The sequence below is a fragment of the Phyllobates terribilis genome, unplaced genomic scaffold, assembly GCF_046119375.1.
Source record: "Phyllobates terribilis strain yellow unplaced genomic scaffold, ASM4611937v1 Scaffold_1__5_contigs__length_1240528914, whole genome shotgun sequence".
Lineage (NCBI taxonomy): Eukaryota > Metazoa > Chordata > Amphibia > Anura > Dendrobatidae > Phyllobates > Phyllobates terribilis.
In genome coordinates, this window is record NW_027362761.1 from 413533900 (window position 1) to 413558458 (window position 24559).

Genomic DNA, 24559 nt, shown 5'->3' on the forward strand with positions numbered 1-24559 from the left:
CAGCGATGCGTGCGGTGTGTTGGGCGGCCCGCGGTGGTGTGAGGACCTGACATGACGTCATTGAGTCATGTGACAGGTCATGCGACCGCTGACGTCGGCGGTCGCATGACCTGTCACATGACTCAATGACGTCATCGCAGGTCCTTCACAACACCGCAAGCCGCCCAACACACCGGACGGAGCGGAGAAGGAGACCGGGGACCATCGGAAGGTAAGTATAATCTTTATTTTTTATTTTTCACCATTCTTATTCTTTTCTTTTAAACTATTACTTGGTCATACTATATAAATCCATGCTGGTTGCATGGATTTATATAGTGTGACCAAGTTGTCAAGCACTTTTCCAAGTGATGCTAAAATCGCTTGGAAAAGCACTTGATAACCCACATGCGGAAATGCATGCAAAAACGCTTGACAAACGCTTCTACCTGGCAGAAAAAATGCATGTAAATGCATCATGGGCACATAGCCTTAGACTAGTTGAAAAAAACGATTTTTGTAGTTCAGATGTAGACCACATTGAGTTGGTGGCAGTAGTAGTATTAAGAGGAAACTGACACCAGATTTTTTCTACCTTATCTGAGAGCAGCATAATGTAGGAAAAGACACATTGAATCCAGCGATATATCACTTAGGTTACTGGGTGCAGCAGTTTTGACAAAATCAGCGCTTTTAGATGTACCTTGCAGCAGAGCTCAGAAAGCTAACCCTACCTCCAACAGGCTATGTATATACATAGTCTATTAAAAGTGAGCTTCTTATCACAGGAGGGGGTGGGGTCAGACCAGAGCTCACTGGTACTGTAGTCCAGGAAGTTATAATCTCCTAGTGGTAAAACATTCATTGTATGGAAAAAAACAGCGCATAACCTAGTAAGTGACACATCGCTGAAATCTATGTCTCAGCTTCTACCTCATGCTGTCCTCAGATAACATAGCAAAAACCTGCTCATAGATTCCCTTTAAAGGTTCAAAATATTTTTTGTACATCATGTTTAGTAAATAATTATTCATCCATATCAAAACCATTCCAAAAAGAGAACACCATGGGGTTTCTATAGACTTGAAAATTTCACCGATTCATTATTATATTTGCCAACATTATTATATTGGCCAATATATTTATGGACTAGAGGTCCAGGTTCATTTTGGCCTTATCCTTCCTCCCATATGGGGGATGTAATATTAATTATAGAGGACTCCTGCAATCTACAGGTATTAAAATGTTGACATGCATCAAAGGATAGTCACCACATCCTTTGCTCCCTCAAGGAATGGAAAGAGAAAAAGGCCCTCCTGACCTCAATCAGGTGTTGTGAATGTGTCAAGTGAAAGAAGCCCCTTTTTTTTTTCATGTGGTCCATTTTACCCTTTGAGCCTACTAAAAGCTATGTGATCACAGAAGAATATTCAGAATCCAACCAGAAGCCCAAAACAAAGTAAATAATCAAAAATTATAGGAAAAAAGCTAAAATGGCTGTCACTGGTTAGGTTTCTATCCATTTGAGTCAGTTCTTGTTGGGTTAGTATGTAAGGCGTAAAGACAGCTCCCACTGCACATTAGTGTAGATCATCTGGGGAATATGTAGAGCTTGAATAGATTAGTAAAACAAGCTTCTAAACTCATAAGTGCAAATGCTAATTCCGCATAATCTTTAATTAAACCAAAACAAAATACAATTCGGATGACTCCAGTGATTGAAATGTCATTGAAACTCTCCACTTGTTACAACAGAATGAGACGGCAGAGGCTGAATTGTACAGAAGAAAGATTTGTTGGGGGTTATGGAAAAAAGTCACTGAAGATCTTCTAAACATTCTAGAGAGCAGAGATTTGCGGAAGCATCCGGCTTTCTGAGTAATCTGTTCTGTACAAGCAGAATGTGCTTTTGTCTGTGGAAATGGAAAGCTAAGCAGTCTTCCTAGAAATTAATTTATATATTGCAGACATCTGATCTTTTAGGGGATTTATTGCACTGCTGTAAATGGCACATTCTTATCTTCTACAACACATGGTTCCAGTGCTGAATTTTCCCTTTGGTGGCTATTTTTTTTTCTCCAGAGGATTATATTGCTATTGTATCCTATTACACGTCCTGGCATTTTCTGACACTATTGCTGAAATATTGTTTTGCACTGTAGGTGGTGTTTCCGAGAGTTGCCCAGGTCTGCAAGAATGACATGGGAGGCTCTCAAAGGGTGCTCGAGAAACAGTGGACTTCATTTCTTAAAGCTCGATTGAATTGCTCTGTTCCTGGAGATTCCCATTTCTACTTTAACATACTGCAAGCTGTTACTGATGTGATCCATATTAATGGCCGTGATGTTGTGCTTGCTACATTCTCCACGCCGTATAACAGGTAATGCCTGCTGGTTTAAGCTCTCCTATAAGCTTCCGTAGTGAATTTTTCTTCCATAATTGAGTGTGTTTTCTAAGATCATGGTTTAAAAAAATAAGAGATTTATAACAGTAAGATCTAAGCCCTCTTTCACCTGCTCCTCTCCGAACCCACTTAATTAAAAATGCCTATAAAAATAATAAACTAGTGTTTTGGATAGGCCGCCAGTTTTTTTTTGGGGGGGAGGGGGGCCAGAACCATTACCTTTCCTACTTAAAAGGGACAAAAAAGCTTGGTGATCCAGTATTCTGCTATGGCTTTTTCCTCCACAAAGACAGGTAAGGAAAATGTTTTTTTTTTGTATAAAATAAAACCAAAATGAACATTAAATAATATATTTATATTTTTATTTTTTAAAACGATGTATTAAAGGGAACCCTGCCTAACCAAACCTTTTATACTGTTCGACACCTAAACACTGTAAAAAAAAGTCTTCTTGCATTTAACTCTTAATATGCTAATTTCTCTTTGACTAGTCAATGGAGCGTTAGTTTCCCAGACTAGTCATCCCACTCAACATGTTATCATGCCCCTGTGGGCTTAATAACTTGATTTGTAAGAGCCAGCGTCATCACCAACGCTATACAAATGACTTTCTTTACCCACATCATTGCGCTTCTGAAGCCGGGTGTAGCTTACAGTCATCTTCAGAGGTACAATGTCGTGGGTAAAGTATTTTGCAGAGCTCCGGCGATGACCCTGGCTCTTGCAAATCGTGTTATAAGGCTCACAGAAGTGTAATAACATGTTGAGTGGAACAACTACTCTATGGAAACCAATGCCCCATCAAATAGTCAAAGGGAAATTAGCATATGAAAAACAAAGTGCAATAACACTTTTTTTAACACGTCTTTTGGTGTCAAACAGTACAAAGAGCTGCTTAGGTAGGGAGTTTAACAAGAAATATACAAATGCTGGTGGGTTGAGGGGCATGTGGGACCTGTCAGGTTTCCTTTAATTGGTCTGAAGGGTACCCTAAGTTGTTCCTTTAAAATTCTTTCTTTTTTTATTAACACTATGACATGGTCTCAAATCCATAAAAGCAGACAACTTGTATGGAAAAGCAGCAACAAACTGAATGTTGTAGAGGCAGGAGACACATTATACCTCTTAGTAGGATAATAGGCACTAATTTTACCTTGTTGATGGGGTCTGTATTCTTCTAAGTGTTGATTCTGCCTATGGTGTGAAATCTAACTTAACAGCCATTCAAAGTCATTCCTTCCTGAAAAAAGATAGTAAACCGGCTTATTTTTTTCCTTCAATGGAAATCTTGGGAAACACAAATGCCAAATGATGTAATTTTGATCAAGTCTTAATTGGAATCTTTGGTATTAGGCAGCATTCACTGCAGACCTAGATTAGTCGCCGTGGCACAGTAGGGTTTTTTGTGAATTAACACTAGAAATGTATTGATAATGTCTACAGGCCAATACTTCAAAATAATAGGCCATAATTCTAGCAGCCCATTACCTGCTGTGCAAACCCCATGGTAGAGATGGTTTCTCAGGCGATTTCTTTCTTTTTAAGATCCCAGTAATTAGGTCTTTTTTTAGACGCCATTGAGGAAAAGACTGCTAACAGGAACTCGACTGGCGCTACATTTGTCTGTTTTGCATGGGATTGCCCTCAGTTGTCAATAGATAAGGGTCAGGAGTTCAGAGCTAAGCTTCCTATGACAGTAAGGCTTCTATGCGCCATGTGTTTCAGGCACAAATTGTATGCATAGCTATGGAATGAGTAATAAATTCTGGAAAATATCACATTGCAGCATCCCTGGATCTGCTGTCTGCGCTTACGACATGGCAGACATTGCCAGCGTGTTTACTGGGAGATTCAAGGAGCAGAAATCGCCAGATTCCACATGGACCCCTGTTCCAGATGAACGTGTTCCTAAGCCCAGGTAAAACCTTTATATTCCTTAATTTATAAGATCTATGGTTATAATAAAGAAAATTCAGATGTGTCTGTAAATATATTTCTTATTGAGATGAGAGGCGGAAGATGGCCAGCTTTTTTTAAAAAAAAAAAAAATCATAACACCTTATCGGGAGATGTTTATGCTGTATGTGGCAACCCTGTAGTTGTGATGTGAATTGCAGCCTGCTTGGGGTTTTGTTAGTATGTCACAATAATGTGTTAAATTTGTATAATGAAAAATTGTGATATCTAACCAAATTCATGGACAGGTAAGGGTGGACACATTTGTAGCTTATGATAGTGCTTTATGACATGTTTGAGTGTACCTTATATAGAAAATTAGATAGCGCTCCACTACAATGAGCAGCTTTTAGTCCAGAGCACTCTGCTCATTCGTGAGTTAAATGGGAAACTTGGGATGAGTTGCAATACCAGACATAGCCAATGGCCAAGTGTGGTGGAAAAAAGTTTACCTGTCTTGTTGTCTTATCTAGACAACCTCTTTACAGCAGATCTGTCACAATATATCACCATGCAAACTGTATACATTGTTAAATAGATTTCTTAAACCTGATGAGGCCGATGTATTCGCTTTCAAAATCCATGTCAGAATGGCTTTATAATCCAGATATTAAGCTGAGATGGCCCAGCCAGCTACTGAGTGAAAATGCTCATGAGTCTTAATATGTTTAGTCTCCTGCCACTCAGTCTGACAGATGCAGCTTGCACTGAGCAGTGAGAGATATCGGCAACACTGTGAAGCTGATAGTCAGGATAGGTGGGCGGAGACTTAGTTAGATTTTCATAAAGGATTATACAACCATTCTAATGTGGATTTTCAAAATAATCAACATCCTTTTTAAGTTTAAGATATCTCCTTAGTGGTCTATGTAGTTTGTATTGTAAAATCTGGATATTTTGCCATGTAAAGTGTCATGTAGTAGGAAAATGTATTGGCCATCAACAACTGTAATTAGCTTTATAGAAGCTAATCGGTGGTCTTTTAATAACTTGCATTTACAATTTGCACAGAACGATTGGTAATAGATCGTTCTTTGCGGATAAACTGTAAATGTTCTCTGCAGCACATATCCTGTTTACACAGGATGATAAGCTGCCAAGAACAATGATTTTTTTTTAGCACACTTAGAAATTATTTGACCCAATGAATGAGTGTGTTACTCGTTCGTCAGGTGATTGTCAGTCTGTTTATACTGGGCGATTATTGCGAAACGAGCAGCGACCAGTGTAAATGCACCATTACAAATACTCCTAAAAATGATATGTGAGTCGTTGGTTGTGCAGTTTTCTGAAATAAACAAATGTATTCTTACTTTATAATGTTATATGCTTTCAAATGTTTAACTTTACACTTTATGTCCTAAATAGTGTTGAGCCACCCCCGTAGTGTTCGGGTTCGGTTTGGTTCGTCGAACACCGGGATGTTCGAGGAACTGTTCGTCGAACTGTTCGTCGAACACCTTAGAACACCGTCGAACACCGTTAAAACCAATGGCAGGCAAACAAAAACACATAGAAACACATAGAAAACACCTTCAAAGGTGTCCAAAAGCTGACAAACTGCTCAGAAGACGCTTTCTTTAAAAAAGCCGGCCGGCAATTCAGCAGCGGCATACACCGGTACCCGACAATTTAGACAAGAAGGAATAGAGCCTCACACATAGATTAGATAGATAGAAACATGTCAGTCACATATATATGAAGTACAGTGACAATGTTGCTTACTGTACTTGTCATTTAGTGTAAAGGATTTATTAAAAAATATAATAGTGTTTTCATGCACTGTCTCTTTAAAAAAAGCCGGCCGGCAATTCAGCATCTGTACCCGACAATTTATAACAGACAGAATAGAGCTTCACACATAGATTAGATAGATAGAAACATGTCAGTCACATATATATGAAGTACAGTGATAGTGTTGGTTACTGTACTTGTCATTTAGTATTAAAATAAAGGATTTATTATTAAAAAAAATTGGCGTGGGGTTCCCCTTAATTTTAGTCTCTAGCGGAGGTTAAGCAGACAGCTGGGGCAGATGTTTGAAGCCTGGGAAGGGGGTAATACCCACGGAGCTTCCCAGGCTACTAATATGAGCCCCCAGCTGAATACATAGCCTTTACTAGCTATTAAAATGGGGGACCCCCCCCCAAAAATGACATGGGGTCCCCCCTAATTTAATAGCTAGCAAAGGCTAGGCAGACAGCTGGGGGCTGATATTAATAGCCCAGGAAGGGAGCCATGAATATTGGCCCCCTCCCAGGCTAGAAACACCAGCCGTCAGCCGCCCCAGAAATGGCGCATTCATAGGATGAGCCAATTCTGGCACTTAGCCTCGCTCTTCCACGCTGCCCTGTAGCGGTGGCAGGGGGTAATAGGGCTGGGGTTGATGTCAGCTTATAATGCCAGCTGACATCAAGCCCAGGTTAGTAATGGAGAGGCGTCTATAAGACACCCCCATTACTAACCCCATAGTCAAAGTTAAAAGAAAACACAAACACCCAGAATAAAGTCCTTTAATTGAAATAAAGACACAATCCTTTATTGTTCTAAATTAAACCATACTTACCATCACGCCCATTCCAGCTGAAGCCAACGATCTCCTGCAATAAAAGAAAAATAATAAAGGAACATCATCCTTACCTTTCCATGGTTCCCACGACAGCTTCAGCTCTGCTACATCGAGATGACAGGCTGGACCGCAGCAGAACGCTGCCATCCAGCCTGTCATCCCGCAGACACTGAGAAGCGCAGGCATGCTTGCGCTCTGCAGTGTCTGGCTGTGACGGCATAAAGATGAGACAAGTTCATGTCCAATGAACTCGGCGCACCTCATGCACGTCACTGACAGCGTGGGAAAATTCTCACGCTGAAGCGCTGAGTGCAGGAGCATTCTCCCACGCTGTCAGTGACGTGCATAAGGTGAGCTCATGTCCAATGAACTCAGCTCACCTCCTGCACGTCACTGACAGCGTGGGAGAATTCTCCTGCACTCAGCGCTTCAGTGTGAGAATTCTCCCACGCTGAAGCGCTGAGTGCAGGAGAATTTTCCCACGCTGTCAGTGACGTGCATGAGGTGAGCCGAGTTCATTGGACATGAACTCGGCTCATCTGGATGCCCTCACAGAGAGACACTGTGGAGCGCAAGCAAGCCTGCGCTTCTCAGTGTCTGCGGGATGACAGGCTGGATGGCAGCGTTCTGCTGCGGTCCAGCCTGTCATCTCGATGTAGCAGAGCTGAAGCTGTCATGGGAACCATGGAAAGGTAAGGATGATGTTGCTTTATTATTTTTCTTTTATTTCAGGAGATCGTTGGCTTCAGCTGGAATGGGCGTGACGGTAAGTATGGTTTAATTTAGAACAATAAAGAATTGTGTGTTTATTTCAATTAAAGGACTTTTTTCTGGGTGTTGTGTTTTTTTTAACATTGACTATGGGGTTAGTAATGGGGGTGTCTTATAGACGCCTCTCCATTACTAACCTGGGCTTGATGTCAGCTGGCATTATAAGCTGACATCAACCCCAGCCCTATTACCCCCTGCCACCGCACCAGGGCAGCGTGGAAGAGCGAGGCTAAGTGCCAGAATTGGCGCATCCTATGAATGCGCCATTTCTGGGGCGGCTGACGGCTGGTGTTTCTAGCCTGGGAGGGGGCCAATATTCATGGCTCCCTTCCTGGGCTATTAATATCAGCCCCCAGCTGTCTGCCTAGCCTTTGCTAGCTATTAAATTAGGGGGGACCCCATGTCATTTTTTTGGGGGGGTCCCCCATTTTAATAGCTAGTAAAGGCTATGTATTCAGCTGGGGGCTGATATTAGTAGCCTGGGAAGCTCCGTGGGTATTACCCCCTTCCCAGGCTTCAAACATCTGCCCCAGCTGTCTGCTTAACCTCCGCTAGAGCCTAAAATTAAGGGGAACCCCACGCCAATTTTTTTAATAATAAATCCTTTATTTTAATACTAAATGACAAGTACAGTAACCAACACTATCACTGTACTTCATATATATGTGACTGACATGTTTCTATCTATCTAATCTATGTGTGATTCTCTATTCCTTCTATTCTAAATTGTTGGGTACAGATGCTGAATTGCCGGCCGGCTTTTTTAAAGAGACGGTGCATGAAAACACTATTATTTTTTTTGATAAATCCTTTACACTAAATGACAAGTACAGTAATCAACACTGTCACTGTACTTCATATATATGTGACTGACATGTTTCTATCTATCTAATCTATGTGTGATGCTCTATCTTTCTGTTATAAATTGTCGGGTACCGCTGCTGAATTGCCGGCCGGCTTTTTTAAAGAGACGGTGCATGAAAACACTATTATTTTTTTTGATAAATCCTTTACGCTAAATGACAAGTACAGTAAGCAGCACTTTCACTGTACTTCGTATATATGTGGCTGACATGTTTATATCTATCTAATCTATGTGTGAAGCTCTATTCTTTCGGTTCTAAATTGTCGGGTACCGGTGTATGCCGCTGCTGAATTGCCGGCTTTTCATGTTTCACTGTTGGCACTGTTCCCATCGATTTGGGCAATCACTGTAATGCCACAACCACCATGGCTGTGGCATTACAGTGAGTGGCATACAATCCCTGCATGATTGGTGCTCTAAATAGCACCAGACATGCAGGACACGCTTTTGGTGCACGAACAGTTATCGAACATAACCTCGAACAGCCGAATTTTTTGCAAATCGTTCGGGTTCGTCGAACAACTCGAACACCGCCCAAAACAGCTCGAATTTGAGATTGGCGAACAGTTCTAGTCGAACACCGCTCATCTCTAGTCCTAAAGTCTGAAATAATTGTAATAAAAAAAAAGTCTTTAAACATAGCCCCACCTCATCGGGGTGTTTTGGTCTTTAACCAAAGAAATATCAAAAATTTAATATGCAATCAAAGTTGACATTATGCATCAATTATTTTACAAAAGGCGGAGAAAATGTTTGCTGCTTTAAACATAAAACGAAACAATAAAAACTTCACAATTGACATTTTATCGTAATAAAACTCAAATTGCTTGACTGGGTAATAGATGATAACGAGCGATCTGTCGGTATTTGACCACATTAGTACGTCACCCCAAAGGACTAATTGCTTCTTGAAACCCGAGGATTTAATTATAGCCTTGTTTGTGGAATCTTTCTGCTCCATTTGGATATAGTGCGATTTGCTTTGTGCGGTAAACAACTCTTATTGAGGTTGAACTCAGGAAACCACTGTTTGTATGATACCTTATTATGTGCTTTGTGTCATTTCCATATTTTCCATTTTCATCTCCAGGCCAGGCTGCTGTGCTGGATCCTTAACAGTAGAAAGATATGCCACATCTAATGACCTGCCTGACGACACTCTTAATTTCATTAAAACTCATCCCCTTATGGACGAGGCCGTGCCCTCTATAGTAAACAAGCCATTGTTTCTGCGGACCATGGTTAGGTAAGCAGTTTCCGGTGTCTTGCAGTAGAGGATAGTGTATGTGATGATGTTAGGAAATACGTTTCAGGTACTTTGAAGGTCTGTAAACATATCTGCTGTTTTTGGCATTTCTCCAGCGCGAAGTGATGAGGGCTCAGGGCAGATGCCACAAACGTCCCAGGGCTGCTTTCAAGATATGAAATGTCATTTCAGCTGTGCTAAAACCAGATGTCAGTGAAGATAGAGATCAGGAGGTCCTTCGTTATTAGATTGCCTCATGAGATTTGATAGTGGGGGGGGGGGGACTTTCGATATCACACCAGCATATTGGCCAATTTACTTTTTGTGCCATTATGCTCTGTCTCTTGATGAGATTTACAGATTATTTTAATTAATTCACTGTTTCATATAAATCCTCTAAGACTCATGAAACAGCTGCTCAAAAACAAAAAAACCCATGGCCGGGATGTAGAAACATGGGTTTGAATATACAGTTTGCTGAAATAGTTTTGCTTTAACTTTTTTTTTATGATTTTGCAGAAAAATTTTAAAAGTTCAGTTCTTGTTTCTATTTTGGTGTTATTACCATTAATCTGAGCTTCAAATTATGTTATTCAATTTACCGTTAATGTTTTTCTAGTACAAAAATAGTGAGTTAAACAATTTAATAATTAAAAAACATTTCTGTCAATTTGTCTAGGTATCGCTTAACAAAAATTGCAGTTGACACTGCTGCGGGCCCATACCACAATCACACAGTGGTGTTTCTGGGATCGGAGAGGGGCGTTGTGCTCAAATTTCTGGCAAGGACCGGATACAGTGGCTTCCTTAGCGACAGTCTCTTTCTGGAAGAAATGAATGTGTATAATGTTGAAAAGTATGTATTTTTCTTAGTATGTATTTATGGTTACTTATTGTACTATGATGGTGGCCTTATGCATTAGATGAATGTCAGCTGAACCAATTTTGACAGGAGAGCCAACCATTTATTGTGTATGGGGGTATATTAACTCTCCCCACAGCAGGTGTTGAGTGAAAAAAAGGATCAGGCATGTTGGATTTCAACATGCCTGATCCTATTTGTTCTTAAGGAGATATTCTGTAGCCAGAGGCATCTGGTAGTAGTCTACTCTCTTCTTCCATTTGAGAATACATGTATATTTGGCCAAGTATATGTATGGGGGGGGTTCATTAAGAATAGCCTTTAACAGAGCTAAATCAGACCTTACTTAGTAGAGACGTCATGTTGTTAAACCAATTGCATCATGTCTGACGCCATAAAATAGCTTTTTATTTTCGAACTATAGACAGCATTCTAAATTTCTATATCCAGAAACAAAAGAAGTAATTGTTTTTACCTATTGGTAAAATCTTTGATAAATGAAACGGGCGGATAATTCCAACCCTTAAATAAAGTAAAGCTATATTTATACATTAGGAAAAAAAAAAACATTTTGACCACGATTTAAAGTGATATCCATTCATGTATGGGTGAAAATCAGCTTACGGAGATGACTGGCACCATGATATGACCGCTGATCGGTAAACGTTTATCGATCGGCGGTCATTTGAATGCTTGTTTACACAGGCAGACCAAAGCAAACAATGAGCACCGAGCGATATATACTAAATCGCTTTGGGCTGAAAAAGTTCTTGGCAACTTGAGTCCTGTTTACACAGGTTAATGCACTGCCGAGAACGATGATCTTTAATGCTGCACAAAGGATCATTTCACCCATTGAACAAGCGTTTTGCTTGTTTCTCAAGTGATCGGCAGCCTGTTTACACGGCAAGAGAAATAATTAGCTTGCAGTGTTAATGCCCCTTTAGTCACCATGACTTTAAGCAAACTGACTCAGCTGATTTTGTAGAAAGAGAGGGAGACACCAAGCGCAATAGGCTCTTATCTGGTGGAGAAATTGGTCTAAGTGAGAGGGATAGGTTTTTCTCACCTTTAGGAGTTGTTTAACCCACAATCAATTAATCAAATTATGACAGCTGCTGCAGTCCCCTTAGGTTGGGAGATCCCACCTTGTAAAACAATTGGTAGGAGGGTAAGAGTATAAGGCTGCGTTCACACATTGCGTATTTCCCTGCGTTTTTTACGCTGCGTATTTTCCTGCTTTTTTTACCTGTGTTTTTTAAGCAGGTATAAAAAGCACCTCCATTCACACACTGCGTAAAAAAGCGCAGCAAAAAACGCAGTGTGAAAATGAAGGGTGACATGTGTAATGTCACACTTCATTTCAGTGTGACATGTGTACTGTCTGTGTCTGTGTGTCGTGTGTGTACTGTCTGTGTCTATGTGTCCTGTGTGTCTATGTGTCCTGTGTGTCTATGTGTCGTGTGTGTGTCCCTAGCAGTGTATGTACAGACTATGGATACTCACCTACCCGATGGATGAGAGACGCGTCTGCTCCGTCCCGCGCTTACAGCATCTGCCGTGAAGCAATCAGCAGACTGTCAGCTGACCAGAAGCCGGTTAGCTAACAGCTGATCGGCTCACCGGCAGATGCTGGAAGCGCGGGATTGGAGCCGACCGGACCGGACGCCTCTCCCCTGACATTGGGTAGGTGAGTATCCATCCTGCGCCCCCGTAAAAAAGCGATGGAATTACGCAGTGTGTGAACACCGCTGCGTAATTCCATCGCTTATAATGGGCACAATAGAGAGAAAGCGCAGGACGCAGCTGCGTAAAGAATTGACATGCCAATTCTTTACGCAGCTGCGCTTTCCCGCTGCGTAAAATTACACAGTGTCTGAATGGCAAAGTGAATTTCCCATTTACTTTGCTGGCAGACACAAAGCACATTGCGTATTTTCAAAAAGCGCACAAAAAAGCGCGCGAAAATACGCAATGTGTGAACGCAGCCTTAGTCTGCGCTGCTGTGCCATATTGGAGAATTCCTGAGGACTTAGTAAGGGGTTGGATCATGTGGTTTACTCTCAACGCGTTTCGAAGTTGAACTTCAGAACGTGTTGAGAATAAACTGCATGATCTAATCCCTTACTACTTCCTCTGGAATTCTTGAATGTAGGACCAGCTGCCCAGACTAATACTCTTATATTGTGCTGCTGATCTTGTAACTTCCATACTAAAACGGATTAAACCACAATGGGCAATTCATCATTCTACCCTTTACCTGGGCATAGTTGCTGCCTTTGCGGGTAGATCAAGGGTCATGGGAAACCTGATCTGATAATTAAAGCATATGTTATAAATATTATGTAATATTAATGTATTTTGTGGAGAAACCCACTTAAAAGCTCAACCAAAAATCTGATCCTACCAAAGGAAACTTAAAAGGGACAGAATGAGCCACCACAAGATAATTTTCCAATATGTTGTTAACTCGGGCTAAACCAGCTGAAAATATATTTAAATTTTTAGCTATTTGTCAAGTTATAGAATCAATTTATGTTCCATTTGAATAGTTATGAAAATATACAGTACAAAAAACTAGCACTATTCATCTCATCTCTTTGTATAGGTGTAACTACGAAGGAACAGAAGACAAGAGGATTATTGGGATGCAGCTTGACAAGCATAACAATGTTCTATATGTTGCATTTTCCACCTGTGTGATCTGGGTACCTCTTTCAAGATGTGAACGCCATATGAAGTGTAAAAAGTATGTGCTTGTTGCGTGCTTCCATGAGATTTTACACTGCTAGCGTTTTGTTGTACAAAATCCTCTTTTTGTCATCGCCTGGGTTAAACGAGATGAACTCCTCATTCTGTGCTCTCTATCCCTTATGTCTAGGACTTGTATTGCTTCCAGAGACCCATACTGTGTTTGGTTGCGCGATGCGGGAACATGTTCACAGCTGTCACCTGGTGCTAAGTAAGTTGACACAAATCACAAGATATAACTATTCCGGAGATTATGTAAGTGAATGTTTTAATTGGATAAGCAATTGACTTTGTATTGGAGGTCTCACTGCTGTGAAACATTTGTAATTAAGATAAAAAATTTAAAAAAAGAATGCATAATGTACTGTACGGGCCGCCTGACACAAGACACAATGTTTCCATTCTTCATAATAAGAATTAGCCTAAGAATTTTAACAGTGCTAGTTCTGTAGCAAGACGAAGTTGTCCTTGGCGAGCAGGTGCCTCCATTCCAGCTAGTTGTAATTATACAAAAAAATAAATAATAGGACTTTTCATTTCAGGAAACTTCTCGGAGACACCATATATTATCCTCAGTTACAGTGGAATATGCAATTGAAATTTAAAGCAAAGAAAACAATTTGAATTTGTTTTTGCAGATCATCACAGAGAATTTGTTGTACTCAATGCAGAATTTACAGTAAAGGATCTTATTGAGTTTGGTGCACAGTAGAGGGTTTGATTGTTTTTGGACATACTTCAATACCTCCCCTATATTGCTGTCTTTAAGATGTGTCCTCATGAGAATGATGTGATTGATTCATTTGGCCACACGCATTCTCAAAATTTCCAAAAGTCTGGATCCTCTGGGGCCTGCTTAGCATAGCTGACCATTGAACGTGATCACCATAGGTCACAGTCTTTGGCAGGCATATTTTCAACATCTGTGTGACCATGATCAATTATTCCATTGGGAATTAACGTTGTTCTTGTCATTACCAATGTGGTCCTTGCAGAGATTGCAGAATTACATTTATATAATGCTGTTGGTACAATAGCCTTTTAAAGTGCTATCCAATGCAAAAAACTGAAAGGTCTGCTGTGTTAGAGGTAAGAAAGAATAGCAAGAACATTGCAAATAAAAAACAGATGTGAATATTCATAATAACTGCAGCCTATTACATCACAAACCGCTGAAAGCTTAATGACTTCCAGGGGTAAATCGTTATTTTGGGTTTGGTTTATTTGGACAGTCATTATTGTAGTAAGCCATAACCTCCATCCAACGTGAATATTTCTTACGTACAAGTCGAGTTTGTTTACTGGAAACAAAAATAAGAAGCCACTTTACCCACAGTAAGTCATTTCCATATTGTTTTCATTAACAAAGCGGAATTAGAAGTAAACGCTTCTGGGTAGAGAGCTGACATCTGACTAACGTATGGAGTAACTTTCTAAAAATACATGGACATCTGAGCAGCATTCCAAGCCACAGTTGACAGGACGAAGCCTACTGCATAGACACAATATGATTATTGTGTAAGGGGTTGTTTGGGTGACACATGCTGTTCTGTACTAACTACCAGAACTTTTTTTGTACAATGCTCAAGCCTCATTCTTTTCATTGCGCTAAGATTGACAACTGATGAAATTAAGATTTAGTCTTAGGAATGTTTTGGTCTCACCTGATATTACTAGGTTATATATCACGCCCTAAAAGAATTAGACAAATAAACATTATTAAGTAGCTCTAAAACTATTACTCCTAGCATAGCCCCAACATATTCTTCATCTCTAGTCCAAAGATTGCTTCCCAACAGGGCTCCCAAAATTTGCTACAGTAATCCTAACCCACTCGGGACATTTATATATTAGAGTGTGGGAGGAAAAGAGAGTATCTGGAGTTTACCCACGCTAGCATGGGAAATGCAAACTCCATGAAGATGTTGTCCTTGGCCAAATTTGGACCTCTGGTCCCAGTTGGATTACTATGACTATGTAACCTACCCAGAGGTCTCCTAGTAGAAACATAATTCTTTGCTCTATAAATAATCCAGCAATGATATTTATGGAAGCCTGCAATCTTTAATTACCAGACCTGTGAAGTATTGGGTCCAGGCCAAATATAAGACCTTGTAAAATGTTAGGTTGATAAGTATATAAAATCAAACTAAAGCTACGTAAAACCGAACTGAAAAATAGGGGATAGGATTGACTATTCTGACTGGCTGTATCTGCATTACAATTGTTCTTTAAAGTTTGATATTGGTTGAGTGATCAATTAATGTGTTAAGATTGCAAAATAATCACAAAAACCATACAAGAGGTGATTTTGTTGAGGTGCGTTGGCAAATTCAAGTAGTTATTTAAAGTGAATTGGGTTATAGACTCTATATTATACATGAACTCATCAATGGACATCATTCGTATAGAAATGTAACTTTAAATGGAGTTACTCTATATTTACTTTTTAGACAAAAATTTGCTAGAATGATAGGTTAAAAAAATCTCTGAAAAGGCTTTCATTACAGGATATCAAACTAAGATGATTTTGTACTTGACAAATAGAACATATGTCACATAAACAATAGCCTGGAGTTTGTCTTACATTTGCTTTTAATGGGATGTAGTCAAGGTCACCATGTCTGTATGCATCTTGTTTTTTTCTCTTTTATTTTTGTACTTTTTGACTTGTGTTTTTTTCTCCAAACCGTGCATATGAAGCTTTGATGTTTCCACACCAGCTGCATGTAGCCTGTGTACTGGGGTTCCTAATCCTATGTTTTTCTTCTCTCTTCACAGAGTGCCATTTGAGCAAGACGTAGAGCATGGCAATACAGACGGCCTAGGCGACTGCCAAAGTAAGCAAAGAATCAACCCTGTGTTTACTTTGGGTGAAATAAGCCTTCTAAATTCCCAGAGTCAACATTACCTGCAACAATAATAGCAAAGACACTTTGCATTAAGGAGCTGAAAGAATTCTATCATTGTGACTCTGACATGAAAAAGAACCTCAATGTTTGCAGAAGGGGAAATGGAGAGGGCATTTATAGTGTTGAGCTGATGTGGTAAAACTCACAGAAGTAATAGGTGGACTCTAAGGAAAGTGTTAGATTTCATGGCCCATACATTATATAGAGGAAGGAGAAGTAACATATTCTTTCTTTGTTTCTCTTCCAGATTCTTTTGTGGCATTAAATGGTAAGAAAAAAAAAAAGATTTAAGCGTTAAAAAATTGCTTTATCCATTTTTTTTAATATACTATAAACTGTATTTTTTTATTATTTTACATACATAATTAGTAGAAAAAAATCTTTTTGCCATTGTACCATTTATAAGTTTGTACCTTAACTATTTTTCCATAGAGTTTTCTACTGCACCGCCAGATCAGGAAATATTTTACACAGTGTATGGTCAGTTTATACATGTTTTGTAAACCATTTGTAAAGCAGCTTTAGTAATAGCGGTATTACTCTATTGTAGACCTTTTATACTTGTCAGTGGTTTGGAGTTTACCAAAATTGCCATTTAAGAAAATGCTAGTTCCGTAAAAATCCATTTTTTTATTATTTTTTTTTTATGTTAGTAAGGCATATTTCTTTTTTTAAATTACAGACTACAAAACTGTAAAATTAAAGTAGCCGTAAATGTACAATTTATCACTAAGAAAAAAATATGTTTAAATAATTAGAAAATAGATAAGAAGCGGAGTGTTCCTCCTGCTAAGATTTTTAAGGTTGAAATTTCATTTGCACCTCCTAAGCTATTAATGCAATGTGGCAAGAGTATTAATATTTACTTATCTCCCAGTTGAAGTCTCGTATTTCACTGATAAGGGGATATAAGATATGAAACTTGAAACATTGCAGGCAGGCAGAGGAAAAATATTTCTTTTAAAAGAGAATAGGAACGGTTGTGGAAGTCTGATATCCATTGCTACAGACAAAGCTAATAAATTGATATTACATTAATAATATATTCCGCTCCCTTAATCTGATAATGCCTGGTTAATGACCTTCCAAATTGCTTTCCTGACAGTATTTTCATACAAATTAACAATAAAAATGATATTTCTTCCCATTGTGCATGTAGGTGGATAAATGACATATCTAAATTTATACAGAACTTTCTGTACTTCTCAGACAGCTCCCTATTGTTTCTGATGGGTATATTTTGGCATGTGAAGACAAAGTCGTTAAAGTCTGTAATTAAATGCAATGTGGTTTGAGTTGCCAAATTATATTTCTTAAAAGCAGATGACGAATAATCTAGGTTTTGTTTTCCCTTTCTAAGCCAGGGGACATTGGTTAGACCAATATTTATAGGGACTATACTAATAGGGAGGCCACACATTAGGTGTCAGGAAAGAAAAGGATTGGGCAGTTGAGTTTAAACATGCTCAATTCTTAAGTTACGGAAGTTTTTCTTACTCCCAATTCAAAACACATGCACGCTCTGCTGAGCTGTACAAGGGTATGGGAGAGTCAGGGGGAATAGCGGTCAGCTCATTGTGCATTCAGAAGTATGGGGCCAGCTCAGATTTTATACCCAGAAGAGGCAATTTTGGTAACTTGGACCATCATTATAACCAAACATTTCCATTCCTCCTTAGCACTACTAACCTCCTCTCTTTTTATCTAACTAGATGTCTGTAGTTGCTATTACGTAACGTGTAGTGCATTTAATCTTATTGGCTTCATAGCCTTAGTGTTGCAGTGGTACTCCTAGAGTAGTTGATGTTCCTCAACTTCTTGTGCCTATTCCAGTCATTTCACCAGATTTTAAAAGCAATGATGTTTAAGAAAAATATGAATTTACATGTTGCTGCCTACAAAAAACAGATGTGTCGTAATATAGACATTGAGGGCCCCAATGATCAGTCATATTACCACTCTGAAGCCCACAGCTCCTGCATGAGCTGTGCATAAAGACCTGTGTACGGTTTGAATAGTAAATCTATGCGCCTGTACATTCACTCTCACAAAGCTGCCTATTGACACTTAGACTTCCTATTGATCCTATAGACCACCCTTTGCGGGCAACTCATACAGGATCTGTGCACTTCAGAGCAGTATTTTGACTGATCGGTGGGGGTTTCAGAGCCTGGACTCCCACCAATCAGCATTACCCTGCAGCGCCTGTCATGTATAAAAACTTTTATATAATGATCATTTTTAATGATAGAATTGCTACACTTGAAGTCTTCGTGTAAAACGGACAAAAAGCAAGTCTAGTGTAAACCAATTTAATAATCCTTAGATTGTTTAAAATTATATACTAGCATTTATTTATGTAAGAGATTTTCCATAACTATGCAGCTATCTTAAAGAGCAAAATAGTAATTATGTAGGATCTAATCTTATTTCATAACAACTGTTGATCAACGATACGTCTTTCAAGCTCTTGTTGATAAACACTTCCCAACCAGTCTTGAAAGCTACAATTATAATGATTTGACAGTACTTACTGGATTGTGTAGTGTAACAGCTGGAGAGATGTCGAGTAAAATATACAGTGCATGCATTATATTCTCATTTCCAATTTCAAAAGCAAATCTTTTAGGGGCTCCTAGATTGGAAATACTCATTACTTTACTTCCAAATGTAATGTATATAAAGTTCCCTTTTCCTGTAATTTCTTTTTTTGTTTATCCATATTTTAGAATCATAGAAACATACAAAGGTAGAGTAGGAAGGGACCTCTAGGGTCATCTGGTCCAATCCCCTGCTCAATGCAGGATTCACTAAACCATCTCAGACAGATATCTGTCCAGCCTCTGTTTGAAGACTTCCATTGAAGGAGAACTCACCACCTCTCGTGGCAGCCTGTTCCACTCATTGATCACCCTCACTGTCAAAAAGTTTTTCTAATATCTAATCTGTATCTTCTCTTTTAAGCTTATCATACTACCCCAATTTTGTTTGAGCACATGAGGGAGACTAACTCAAACAGATTTATATTAATAGAGTAACATTATAATGAGGTCCATACATATTGGAAATCCTAAAACTTTTTTTTGCTTGCCTAGTGTAGTTCACATACCTAGGGAATAAGACTTAATTATGCACCAACAAACATACAGTGGAAACTGGTTAAATAGGCAAGTATGTGTATAATGTTGTACCATTATTGTACTAATTACTGAATATTTGTGAATGCCTGAAGTCATAGAAAAACCCAATACCACCTTCACAGCTCTTCTACATAGTGTTGTTTCTCTTGGCTTAATTTGATGCATTGCAAGCCAAATTTTCTATTACATTGTCTCTAGATAGAGATTTACTATTGCTGGTACAAGACACAATAGAGACTTAAAAAAAACAGGACGCAAGAGAATAAGCAACTGCCTATTCCAACTAGACTTAAGCTCATATTTTTCTATAGAAACAATCAGATTTTTAATATGTTAGCTCCATAATTTTTCCCATTATAAATCAGATTTTATCTCTCATAACCTTGGCAATGAAAAATTATAAAGAGCTGTGATGCTCCAAGATAGGGTTCCATCCGGTAAGTACATCTCTTAGTTAGAGGTATCCTTTAAGTATGCCATTTAAAATGATTTCATTATATCTGTACTGCAACTAATCACTCTAGACAGGTTAAGCTGGATGAGATTCAGATGATCAATCTAATCATGATAAAGATTATGATTTCATGTAATTATCATAATAGCTCAATCTTTCATTTATGGCATTGATTTATTACAAGGTTGATATTAACTATTAACTCAAGGAAATTAGAGCTGAGGAAGTATTACTTCCACGAAATCCATCTCTTAGTGCAAGCAAACAGAAGATAACTAAGGTGATGGTGTAGGCACATGGAAGATCAAAGGATACATTTAAAGCAAAACTCTTCCTGTTCCTTGTTAGTGGAACATAAGGAGGATAAATGATTCCCATGAAATCAGAGAATCTTGAGACTTTTCTTGACGCAGTTGTTCTTATTCCATCACATTTAGTGTCGTCTTATGATCAAATTTCAGGATAAGAGACGTGTAAATAATAAACGTTGCTGCTTATGACAAAAGCCCATTGCAGTGTCTATACAATTCACAACAAAGGTAAAGAGGAGCACAAGATGGTGCTACTTTTCTTGTGTTCTATCCTTAAATGACCAAGCACATCGTCAGTATCATACTGTGTGCCGTTGTTTTTCTTCTCCATACATAACACAATAGTCTTTCAGAATCCAGCCTTAGTGTTTATTCTGCGTTTAGCTCCCCGACAAAGACCCTTTTGTTGCTAAAAAGGAAGGGTGTCTCTTTGTTACCTGCAGAAACTACACCACAAGTGGGTCAAACAGTGTAGCATTTGTCCTAAATATGTATTGTTTCTTTGTAGCAATATTTCTACTTTATTGACTCTACAAGGAACATTACTGACAGATGTCTGAATGCACAATAGACCAAGCAAACACAAGCAGCACTGTTTGCTCAATATATGGATTTATTCATTTATGTTAAACTGTTTTACCAAGAAAGATGTACATGGCACGCTCCATTTTTTTTCTGATCAGAGAGGTTCTAAAAACAGAGGCAACACTTTGCAGCCCTTATAATATGTAAAACATGTTTCCAAATAGTAGCTGTCTTATTACAAGTGAGAAACAGAATAATAAATGTCCAGGCAATCTTACACAAAAATCCGGCAGTACTGCATAAAAACATAACCTATGGCAAGCTGCATCAGGGTATGTTCAGGAACATGCTACACCAAAATGTATATGAAGTTTCACAGGCATTAAAGGGAACCTGTCAGCTGAAACATGCTGCCCAAACCGTGGGCAGTATGTGTCCGCTCCTGGTGTGCAATCACAGTCATATATGTTTTACTCTGAAACACAGCAGCATTTCAGAGAAAAAGATACTTTTAATCACCAACATCGGGGTGCCGAGCCGCACTATTGACTCGTCATACAGGCGGATCCCTTTGGCAGCTTCCCCCCGCCCACTGACAGTGACTGAGAAGTCTCTGCCTGTGTGCGTGTATCGGCAGAGTCTTGTCATTCACTGTCAGTGGGCGGAGAAAAGCCACTGTGGATCTGCCTGTACGACTAGTCAATAGAACCGTCCCTGATTAAAAGTATATTTTTTTCTCTGAATCGAGAGTAAAACATACATGGCTGTAATGGCACAGCCAGGAGCTGATACATGCTGCCCACGGTTTGGCCAGCATGTTTAAACTGACAGGTTCCCGTTAAATCCACAGTTCCTTTCACATGTTATAAGTATTGGAGTCTACAGATAATATTGGCAGTTGGAGTCTGTGACCTTGAACTTGAGATACCATCTAAATAAAAGACAATTTATAGTGCTTTATAGTAGTGTTTCACAAAATGTCTGAGACAATAACCCCCTATTTAAATACATTAAAACCCCTAAGTAACCACTCTGGCTGTGATTACACACTGTACTGCACATCGAAGGTACAGATTGGGGATCATGCAAGTTTCGTCTAGGAGATGGCGCATACCCAAGACAGATGTAGAGCATTTTGAGAACCTAGTCTTTAAAGAGGGTTGCAACATCTTCAATCTGGAAATCAGTGCTTCCAGGTTACAGTTTCCATTTTATCTTCTGACAGGCACCTACAGAATATTTTCAGCTGGATTTCTCCTTTAAACAACTAAAACATCCATAAAAAATGATCTGTTACAGATCAAAACATAGATAACTTTTAGTCCACATTGCTGCCATACTTATTTTCACTAATACCTAATATAGTTTGAGTAAATAATTGTAGGTTCTATACAGAATTTCCCACCCAAGGCTAAAGGCCTCATACACATCTGTATAAGAGACTCCCGGATATCTCTGGACAGGTGATGCCAGAGCCACTTGGCACTGGCTTCTTGCTGCTCTCCCTTTTGAAGACACATGAACGCTTAGCCAAGCTAAACCAAGCCAAGTGGTCATGTGTGTTGGGGGAATTGAGAGCGATACTGTAACTGACAGCAGAATATGTGTTCAACCAACAGTTATTGAATTTGTCTGGCCAGCTTTTGTGCACTAAGTAATTTTTAATCCTCACAAATAAACTTTTGTAAGTCTTTACATCACACATTAGGCTCATTGTGAAATTTTCTGTATGATATTACATTGTCAAATATAACACTCTACATCCAACTTACAAAAGTATCAATAGAATGCAACGTACAAATGTTGACTTTGAACATTCATATTTCACAAACCGCTATAAAAAAAAACCATAAAATATATGAAATATTTACAGCCCAGGACTCTATTCAATTCCGAAGATCCAATTAATATGATATATGATGATTTAAATCGTAAATATGTCCAGACTGCAAAATAATAGCAAGCCGTATAGGAAACCTTAATAATCATACTTTGGAAAACAAAACAACCAAGAGTGGTGTTATAAAACCACTACGAAATATGAGTCTTGGAATTTAAATTGGAAATGAGACTTCAAGAATAAGACAAAATATACCTCCAAATTAAATAATTAATGGGAACCAATCCTCTGTCCTCTCCCTACTTATCTGCTTTAGTTAATAATTGTATTTCCCATAATGTAACAATCCTGATGCAACTTTAATCTTTCTGAATGGTATCGTTGGAAGCTGTAGTGACCGCCATATTGGTGGTCAACAATTTTTCCCAAAAACAGATCTATTAATGAAATAGACGAACAGAATATTTAATAGCTTGACAGATAAGGACAATTCTATGACTAAATGGTATTTTTATTTGTGATCATTCTCTTATATTGTAAAGTATTACAGTATATTGTTTTTAAGCGTACAACACATACTTGCCATGTACAGTGTATGAATAATAAAAGCTACTCCTGGAAATAACATAATAAAGCTTTGTGTGGAAACTATTACCCTGTAGTAATAGAAGGTTTTATAGATCTCTTCATAAAACTACAACAGAATAATGAAAATGTGTCTGTTTCATGTAGGAATTGTTCTAAAGCATCAATCAATCATACACTTATGAGAAAATCTATTGCTAACTGTGTCTGATGAAATTGAACGCTCAAATTCCTTAGATCCCAGCACAACCTCCCACTCAAGAGGGCATGAGAGTTTCGATAGGGGTACTGTCATGGACTGGAAGGACACCTATGACTCTTCTGAGAACACAGACCCCCACGTGGCAGACTCTTTCCATAATCACCGGGACAAAAAGGGTAAGGCCTTGGAAAAGAAAGCCTTTTTGTGTAATGAGAAGTCACTTGGGGAGGGAGGTGATTTACATGGTGTGGATGCTTTCAGCTGGATTAGTTCAATATGATGCACAAATCAGGTGGTTTTGAAATAATCGGACTATGTACATGTATGCAAAATTTATGTTTTTTATTTTGTTCAGAAATGTCTCTTTTGATTCTGTTTTTGCTCTATAATATATATATATATATATATATATATACAGTATGTGTGTGTGTATATATATATATATATATATATATATATTATATATATATATATATATATATATACGGTACACACTGTTTTAATATTTTTTTTAAAGAAAATAGATCTAAAAAGATATATATATATATCTACATATATATGTAGATATTTATATATACATATATTTATTGCTTTTATTTTGAAAAAAGTAGATATATATGCATACAAATATAAAAGCAGCACAGCATTTTTCATGCAGAAATGGGTGCAAAGCCCCCAAGGTTATCCCCAAAACCTTTTGTATACAAGTAAAAAAATGGGGTGGCAATCCAAGGCCAGCTAGGAGAAAACAGATTTTAATCATCCGATGCGACGTTTCGGCTTAAGATAGTAGAGCCTTTCTCTGCTCTATTTTGAGCCGAAACGTCGCATGAGTTGATTTAAAATCCATTTTCTTACCATATGACCTTGGAGTTCTGCCCCCATTTTTTTGAGATATAAATGCTGCTTGTATATTTTATTAAAAAAAAAAAAAAACGGGAGGGTGTAAACAATGGTAGGTGTCAAAATAAAACAGAGCTGTTCCTGCTCCCATCCCTTTCAGTTTGCCTCTACCTCTATGCAGTCTAGTCAGACTGGAAATCTGGAAGCCATTTGGTCCAGACTATAACAATATTAGACCTAAATTGTTTTGTGACTGTACACTAATTTAATACACCCGCTTCTCTATAACCTATCAAAGGAGATAATGACTACCATTTCTTTACTCTTGTGAACATTTAGTTAAG

At 38.5% G+C, this 24559-nt stretch overlaps 1 protein-coding gene across 8 annotated transcripts in view; it reads left to right on the top strand.

Annotated features, from left to right (window-relative positions):
- SEMA6A (semaphorin 6A) overlaps positions 1-24559 on the top strand; it is a 294872-nt gene that overhangs the window by 160539 nt on the left and 109774 nt on the right. For 4 of the 8 annotated variants that reach the window (XM_073676968.1, XM_073676951.1, XM_073676949.1 and 1 more), the window contains 10 exons: positions 2142-2359; positions 4170-4301; positions 9635-9790; positions 10470-10646; positions 13261-13401; positions 13534-13614; positions 16185-16243; positions 16563-16583; positions 16748-16795; positions 23408-23548. In XM_073676968.1, the coding sequence (XP_073533069.1) occupies positions 2142-2359; positions 4170-4301; positions 9635-9790; positions 10470-10646; positions 13261-13401; positions 13534-13614; positions 16185-16243; positions 16563-16583; positions 16748-16795; positions 23408-23548 (1174 nt within the window). The remainder of the gene's footprint in view (positions 1-2141; positions 2360-4169; positions 4302-9634; positions 9791-10469; positions 10647-13260; positions 13402-13533; positions 13615-16184; positions 16244-16562; positions 16584-16747; positions 16796-23407; positions 23549-24559) is intronic. The other 4 variants (XM_073676972.1, XM_073676960.1, XM_073676976.1 and 1 more) reach the window with 2 other exon arrangements.